Below are 8909 nucleotides of genomic sequence, written 5' to 3'. Positions count from 1 at the left end.
ATTTGTTGTCAAATCACTTCACCACGATTCCCAGGCAGGCAGCGGATTCTGCGCCCGAGAAAAGGGCTAGGGGAACGCTGCCTGCCTGTGCAAAAATAACCCCCGAAGACACAAGCCAAGTACTGGGCTGGAGCTTCTGCAGCCTGATGCCCGCTGGGCTGCTGGCTGTCCCCCGGGAGCCCTGCGAAGCTGGGTCCGCTCCTCCTCCGCTCGCCGGGCGGCGGGCGCAAGCGGACGCCGACTTTAGGAGTTCCTTTCTGCCTTGTAAGGAGGGCTGCTCCCGGCCGGTCTCCGCCCGATTGCGCTGACGCCCAGCCCTCCCGCTGTCCACCCCCAGCCACCTCCCTCTGACTTGCCAGGAGAAGCCAGACGGAGCCTCTCCCTGCCACAAGTCTCCCCGCCTGCCATCCCCCCATTCCTACATCCACCCCCACACCCCTCCCAAGAGCCGCCACCCCTCTTCCGCCCCCGCCTCCGCCTCCCTTCCCCGGCAATCAGGGGAATAAATCAGGGAAGAAATCGAGAGGGGGAAAGAGAGAGATAGTGAGAGTGCGCGGGCGCTGGCAGGCTCGCCCAGGTCGGTTTCCAAAGTCGCCCTTGATGGCGGCGGAGGCGAGGCAGCCGCGGCGCTGAGCAGCCACGCGCGCTAGAGGGTCCGCCCGCCGCCGCCCCTTCCCCGCGCCGCCTTTCGCCCCTGCGCCCCCAGCGCGAGTCCGCGCCCCGGCCGGGCGCGCCAGCCCCCGGACGTCTGCTCTCCGGGCGGAGTGCTCCTTCTCCTCCCGCGGTTTCCAGCTCCGTTCCTTCCCCGGGCTGGGAAGGGAGGCGGGATTGATCTTCGATCGCGAAGATGGCTGCTGGCTGCCTGCTGGCCTTGACTCTGACACTTTTCCAATCTTTGCTGATCCGCCCCTCGTCGGAGGAGCCGTTCCCTTCGGCCATCACGTAAGTCGCCGGGCAGGGCAGGGCTGAGTGCCGGCCGAGGGTGTCGCTGGAGCTGGGCGCGAAGTCCGTTCCCGAATCGCGGGGCTTTTCTGCCCATGGGGGCGGGGAGCGAGCCGGGCTTGGATCGGAGAGGCCGAGCGGGAGGAGCGCGCGGCTCGCCGCCGGAATGTGCTCCGAAGCGGCGTGTCGGAGGGCTGGCCGCCGGGGCCGCGCTGTCCCGGGGAACGTCCGCCGACGACTCGCGGCGCCTCAGCCCATCTCTCAGGATCCTCGAGGCGTAAAGAGTTTATAGGTACTGGGGGAAAGAAAGTTTCCATCCAGTTAGCAGTTCTCATCAGACCCAGTCTAATAAAAGTTGTGTTTTGGTTGGGTATTTTACAAACAGGTAATGTCAGGCTTGTCAGGGTAGCCTGGACTTCTCACGCACTTGGCCTCTGAGATGCTCTCTAATCGCTATAGTGTCCAAACTCGTTTCGATTCCAGATCACTGGGCGCACTTGACAGCCTTTCTGATCGGAAGTGTGCCCGCTCCCCGCCGCAGAGTGCCGTCCACCCAGGGGTCTCGCAGGTACCGGGACCAAGCCAGCCAACCTCTCTAACCCTCATTTGAAGCATCGGAGTGCCGGAAGACACGCGGTTCCTGTTCTTAGAATGAATAGAACCTATTCTTTGAGGGAGAGGCTGAGCGTTACCAGAGGCTCCTGCAATTTTCTCTTATTTTTAACATTTCTAAAATAACTTTAAAAAAATACCAAAAAAAAAACCTTGCTGCTGTTCTGGAAATAGACTGCTTAAAGGTAGCCATGTAGTCACACGGCAGGAAGGGAATGGAAAATAATTCTCTCTTCTCTTAGGCTGGGAAAAAGAATCAAAATCAGTGGCACATAAAAATACATACATATTTTTAAATGCGCCGAATAGCCTATCAGGCATTCTGGGAAAGCATTTATTTTAGTTCTTGAAGCTACTTTAAAGCTTCTGACAGTAGGTAATCTTAAGTGGATGAGTCACTTGAATGCATTTTACATAACAAAAACAAAGCCCAAGGTAGCCTTCCCGGTATTTATGATGTTGGGAATTATTTGCTGTCCTTTTGTTGACCGAGTGATGAATCCAAACTGGAGTTTTTGGTGGATATTAACAGTAAATCTTTACCAGTTGAAACCCTGCAGCTATTAGATTCAGCTTAAAGTATTTATTACATTAGATGTCAGTACAAGCACCTGATGGATGCACATTTTAATCCAGAGAAGGGAAGTGTCGAATATTTTTGTCATTGATTTACAGTCATGTTCCTTTTTAGATAATCTTCCATAAAAATGATTGCAGATCCTTTTTTTTGTTATGAAGCAAAGGGTAAATGCCATCTGTAGATCTTCATTTAATTGGCAGCATGTTCCAAGCGGATATTTTGAAACATAAAAAGAGTAAGAATTACCCTAGAGATGCTTCAAAATTATTTTCTCTGATTAATTTTTACTCTTTCTAGCTTGGCCTATACAAGAAGAACTCAAGTGACTCACTTGCATTTTGTGTCAAATAAAGAAGTGGCTCTTTAAAAAGGAGTTCATGTGTTTAGTTTACACATTTTTAAATTCTCATTTTTAGCTACCAATTTATCATTATTTCTATCATTTGGAGGGAATGCATCATCACACCATTGGGGAAAACTATGACTTTAAACTCCAACAAAATACAACCTTTTATTCCTGAACATACTGGTAAAATATTAATGTAAAAATTCTTATTGTAAGGACAGTTGTAATAAATGATTTCCTAGAATTAAAATAACTAATTTTTATGGTCAGAAATTTATTAGAGACCAGAAAGAAAATAGTGGGCAAAGATAGGAATTAGGAAAAACAAAAATTTTTTGAAAGGATTTGAAATTTATTTTTTAACAGTGGCAATTAAAGATAGCTTCAATTTATGTGAAACATTTCATGAAATAAAACCATAATAAACAATTTTCTAGATCTAATAAACAATTTTCTAGATAATATTAACAATATTTTTGCAAGGGTCTGCAACTTCAATTATTTATTTGAAAAGTTAGTAACACCATCTTCTGAGGAGAGGACAAATGATAGGTGACATCTGTACTTCATGTTAGGTATCTGAATAAATTTTATAAAAATTTTAAAAAATGCAGCGTTATTTTCATCAAGATGTGATGCCATTTGCTTTTCTTGCAAGAAAAGAATTCATATGGAGTGTTGGGATCATCAGATAAATCTCAAATCCTTGGGAAAAAATTCAAGTTTATAGAAACTGCATACAAAGATTGTAGCATTCACTAAAGACACATTATTATGCTTCTATGTATAAAATTCTCTGGAAATCATTAGTAAATCCTTTTGTTGGATTTTTTTTTTTTTTTTGACAATTTTACTTTTCAGAGAAAAGGTAATATAAGAAGTTTTGATTATCAGAAGAGGATGTCATCAACACACTATGAAATGAATTATGCACTTAGTGGAGTGGGACCTGAATTAGAGTTAGTAATTCACAAAGGGTGTGTGTGTGTGTGTGTGTGTGTGCGCGCGCGTGTGTGTGTCTGTGTCTGTTAGTGTTTATAATATTAAGGGCTTAAATTTTATTGTAATAAAGCAAAAATATATCATTCTAAATATCTTTAATTTTCTACCCTCTGCTTCTCATACATTCTTATAGCATATTCTTCTGGATTAAAGTAGTAGTTAAACTGTTCTAAGTGTTAATGCTAAAATGGTTTTTTTCAGATAAAGGAATTTTGATAAAATTCTTTGCTAGGTTAGGTTTTTCTTGTGGAAATGACGGTCTCAGTAAGGTGTGAAACATAAATATACTGTATAGTAGCAACCACCTAATGCATATTGGTTTATATATAAATGGAAAATACATAATTTTCATGTTATAGCATGCACATGTTATTTTGGTAATTTAAAACATAGTTTTCAAAAAGGGAACTCTTGCTTGTTCTAGAAATAATTTCTTGACTCATGTGAAAACACTTCTATTTTAAAACTTAGGGTAAGATGTATTGTGGCCAGTATTGTAATGTGAATTTAAACCTGTCTCTCTTAATTTTAGAATCTATTTACAAATCTGTTTTTGTTTTTGTTTTTTAAATTGTAGTTATAACTACTCTTCTGTTAAACTTTTATCTCAGTCATATGAAAATGCCAATCAGTCAGGAATAATTGGCTGAGAGACTGTTGGTACATGGGGATTTTAATATAAACTGTATAATGGGATAAATATGTTTGTAAGAATTACGGGTATCTACATGAAATAAATAATATCTTATAAAAGAATAGTATTTGGGGGTCTAAATACTTAAGATATATATACATATACACACACATGTATATGTATATATGTTTTATTTTCTGTTATTAGACATTTAAGTTTAAAGGCGATAGAAAAATATTTTTTGTCATTGGAATGGATTTGTTTTCTGTGTGTTAGAAGTGATATAATCATTTGCAGTTGGGCTTATCAATTTGTATTCACATACAATGTATACAAGAAAATTTTTCTTGATAAAATATGAGATAAAATATTAAATGTAAAAATAAAACCTGAAAACTATGAACATTAACACGTCCTTATGGTAGATCTTTAATTGATTTTCTTCAGCTTAAGCATATGACATTTATTATTCCACAGGTGCATGTTTAAAATATGCAACAGCAGATATATTTTTCCAAATAAGTAGTAATGTGGTATTCAATTTATTAATGTTTATACATAGGTATATGTGTAGCTGTTTGGATTGGCATTTGAATGAGCATTTGGATGATGAAAATGGATGTAAACAAAAAAAAAAAGTAGAAATATACAAAAGTGTAAGCTTATTATGGTTTATAACAAGGAGATAAAATGTGCCCTTATTATTTTTATGGCTTTCACGAATTTAATTTTAATTTAATAAATACATATTAAACCAGAATCTAAAGCCAGTTGTTTACTTTGAAAAAGATAAAAAATTTACCACTCTTTCTTCAAAGAAACCTTGCTACATAGACCTTTTTCTTTTATTACTCTAGTATTGATAAAAATAACATAATACGATTGCCCTGGTAGGATTTACACATGGTAAGGTTTTGCAAAACCATAAATAACACATGCAAATTATATATTCAAATTTAGTATTTATATTTATAAGTATATAGTCAAAAGAAATAACAATGCATTTAGGAATTTTAAAAATAATTTTTAAAATTGGATACATAACAAATATATTATTTGATATGTTCTTTAGAGTATCATTATATAAAGCACATATACAGAAATTTCTTTCCCTTGCTTTTCAATACACATGTAAATTTCCAAGTAAGTAATCTGTACTTCTAAATTCACATCTTGTTTTCTTGTATGTGTCTTCAAACTGTTTAGTAACTTAAACTAGAGATTTAAATGGTTAAAGTAAAATATATTTTAGGCAAATTTCCAATTTGTTGATTTCCTTCAGTGTTTTACATGTATGGACATAATCAGTTATAACCTAAACATACATAGCTGGAAGTTTGAAAAAAATCAGAATTTCAGTATTTCTAAGAAGTAACATTTTATTGCTCTTAATCATTTATTGCTCGTTCATCATTTGTAATAAAAGAGCTGGCTGTTATAGTTTTTCAAAAAGCATGCAAGCTGCTTACCATGGGGAAGGAACTCTGTTCTATCCCATCTACTCTACATTTACTAAGGCTGACAGTGTGCATCAGGCACTGTAACGTACTATGTCAGCCAGTCCTTTTCATGGACATCTGCGTAGTAGCACTCGAGCCTTTCATATGGTTGCTTTCCTGTGTGCTTGGAACTACACCGAGATAACCAACCACACAGCTTACACATGGTTTATTTTTTCTTTTGTGTGCACAAGAAAAGAAAAATGGTTGTGTCATATTGTTTACAGAGTTGAAAGAAAGAGGGTTTTGACTTCAATGTAAATTGAGCTAAAAATAGTAGCACTTTGTGAAAAATGCTGTATTTACCATCTTTCCCTTGAGGGTCTAAAATGTTAACATTGCATAATTAGTTAGATAAATTGTCTAGTTTATATTATAGTATTCTACTTAATAAGTATTTTATGTGTGTGCAAATATATATAGGTTGGGGCAAATGTAGGTTTACAGTTGTTTGTATGGAAAATAATATAATAATTAACAAATTATCACAAGAATAAATTCTGTAAACCTACTTTTGTCCCACCCTGTGTCATATGTATGTGTGTGTACACATAGGTATTTTGAAAACTTCTTCCAGTGGTTTGCTAGGGTACAGAAAACTTCAGTAAGGTAAATTGATTAACAAATATGCATGTTTTAAGATCTTTGCCAATCCACAACTGTTTGTAGGGATTAAATGTCATTCAAAATACTTTTTAACACTAGCATTTAGAATAATTTATAAAGAAACTCAAATGTGATACTGTATTCAAAAGCAAGTTATTAACATAATTGATGAATAACAGAAGCAGTATGATTCTAAAGATAGTTTTGCCATCTTTTAAATAAAACAAATGTGAGAAAGAAACTATTGCACATGGGATATTGGGTACTTATTAAAAGGTCTTTGTATGCTGAGCAGTTTTATTTCTGCCATTTAGATATGGAATACTTTGAAATTTGTAAAAATTAAACATATTTGACATTTTTGGAATGAAGGATAAATGGGCCCATGTTTTAAAGTTTTATTTGTAAAATATAACTTTCAGGTTTCTTTTTCTTATAGGTGTTATATATTTTGTAATATTTTAATACACATGAATACACTACTATTAGCAATCTAAAAAAATTAGTCAAGTGATCATAGCTCCTTTAAAATTTGGCATTTATACAGATTCTAACAAGATTATAAACAAAGAAAAGATTGACATTGTGGCCTCAACAAACTGATGTACTTTTACAGTTAATTTCAATAATTCAGAATCAGGCTGTTATATGTGAAGCAATATTTAAAGTTCTATTTGAATATGAATGTGGGATATTTCTGGCTAGATGTTATTTTAACATTTACTTCTGCTGATTTTTTTTTTTTCCATATGCTTCTGCTGGAATAAAAATTTAGGATATATTTTAAGTTCTGTATTATAAATGGGGACCTATTTAAACTAAAAATGATGACAATGAAAAATAATGTCCATTTTAAATGCTTCGGATTTGGGGATAATCTTACTGTCAATTATTTTTCTTTGTGATTATAAATGTATTGTGATGTTCTGGTTAATTATGAATTCTTTTATTCAAATAACTAATTGCTAGTTCTCTCTTTCATACACACACAGGTTTACTATTAATTACAATTTATTATTTGCATATAACATTAAATCAAAGGGAGAATTTTTGGTTTGTTTTCTCCCCAGTAACCTGTGATCAGACCTCAATTTCGGGTCCTCCTTCTCACTTGATTGTTCTCTCACTGTTTCGGGGGACTTCCTTTTACACTGGACATTTCTCTCTGTGGGAAACTGTTGAGGGATTTTGATGCACAGATAAGTCTGTAATACATAATCAAAACTTCCACCAAAATTGTCAAACAGCTATACAATTGTTTATTTTGACATTTGCCTACATACTGTGGGGATAATTAGGGGAAAGCGTTCTCTTTATAAGGTGCCTCCTGTCAGGCTATGCAAAGGGATGGCAAGACATTACTGATATCTTACTTTGAGGGTTAAAGGAGGACTGGCTCAGTAAAATAAATGGGCTTAGGCAGCCTGGACAATCTCCTGTTTTAAAAAAGTGATCCCGAAACATTGTGGTAAAAATGCTTTGAGGAACCATACACGTGTAAGTGGGCAAAGAAGCCCTTGGATTACAAAATTAAATATGCTATAGGTGGCAGTTGGTTATTTTAAAACTTTTCTGATTTTTTCCCATTCCCCATGTGAGCTTGGTTATCCTGGAAGTGCTCTTTACTAAATGTAATATTTGTTTTTAGATATTTAAATATTCATTTATGGTAATTTACCTTAGAAACCAAAGACAATAAAATTGTCTAGATCTCAAAAAATAGAAGCAATTAAACATTTTTATTTTTTATAAAACCTTGGGGAAAATGGTTTATTGGATATGTAGTGTTAGTATAATACTTTATTAAAAGCTTAAGTGCTAATAATCAAGAAAGAAATTTTGTTTGTAATTTTTTTCCATTAGATTATAAGAAATGATATAATTTGCAGATAGGTAGGCTTCTATGTATTATATTGAAGATCATTTAGACTTCAAAGTACATAATCATATTTTAAAAAATACTTTTAATATATGCTCTCTTTTAATGTCTCCTGCTTCATATATTTTAACATCAAATGCAATTTAATTCAATGAATAATGCAATTGTTTTTAAATACAAATCATATCGTGCACTGAACTACATTCTGAGAACCCAAACTGAGGAGAAGAGTCCCACCGGAAGACATGACAACTCAGAGCTGACTATGAGCAGTGGGGCCCATCATCAACACATGACCAAGTGAAAGCACAGAGCATGTTGAAGAGACACAGTGGTAGGCCTAGGGCTGCTGGGTGGGAAGAGATGTCGCTGGGACTGGATTGTTGGTTTGAGTCTGAATGACAACATTTTTGCATCAGGGCCATCTTTCTACATGACCTGAGGGAGACGGGCAGTGTTCACAGCGCATGGACATTGGTGGCAGCCCAGCTCTGCGTACTCCAATTTGACCGTCATCCTCAGATTTTTAAATTAAGAGCAAAAGTTATAAGCTTTGACTCAGAGTATCTAGGAGATGGATTAAAGAGGGCAGTATTTGAAGTAGAGACGACGGGGGGAGCAGTTAGCAGACCACTGCAGCTTTCCTGGAGTGAGAGAGGGCTACGGTCTGGAGAAGAACAGTGGCTGTGGAAAGCTGAGAGCTAAGAAGAATAACGCAGAAGTAAATGTCAGGCCCTGTTGGTTCTGGTGTTTGGGGAATTAGGAAGAGAGAAGAGTTAGAATCTATGATCTCTAATGGGTAGATCATG

The 8909-nt window shown here is 37.1% G+C and overlaps 1 protein-coding gene across 3 annotated transcripts in view; it reads left to right on the top strand.

The window, feature by feature from the left end:
* Nucleotides 1-719: 719 nt before the first annotated feature.
* CACNA2D1 (calcium voltage-gated channel auxiliary subunit alpha2delta 1) overlaps nucleotides 720-8909 on the top strand; it is a 509634-nt gene continuing 501444 nt past the window's right edge. For all 3 annotated transcript variants that reach the window (XM_036247167.1, XM_036247166.1, XM_036247165.1), the window contains exon 1: nucleotides 720-942. In XM_036247167.1, coding sequence (XP_036103060.1) covers nucleotides 848-942 — 95 coding nt within the window. In that variant the 5' untranslated portion in view covers nucleotides 720-847. The remainder of the gene's footprint in view (nucleotides 943-8909) is intronic.

Source organism: Molossus molossus, unplaced genomic scaffold (assembly GCF_014108415.1).
Source record: "Molossus molossus isolate mMolMol1 unplaced genomic scaffold, mMolMol1.p scaffold_m16_p_7, whole genome shotgun sequence".
Taxonomy (NCBI): domain Eukaryota; kingdom Metazoa; phylum Chordata; class Mammalia; order Chiroptera; family Molossidae; genus Molossus; species Molossus molossus.
Note: the sequence above shows the minus strand (reverse complement) of the source record. Positions and strands in the feature narration are given on the sequence as shown.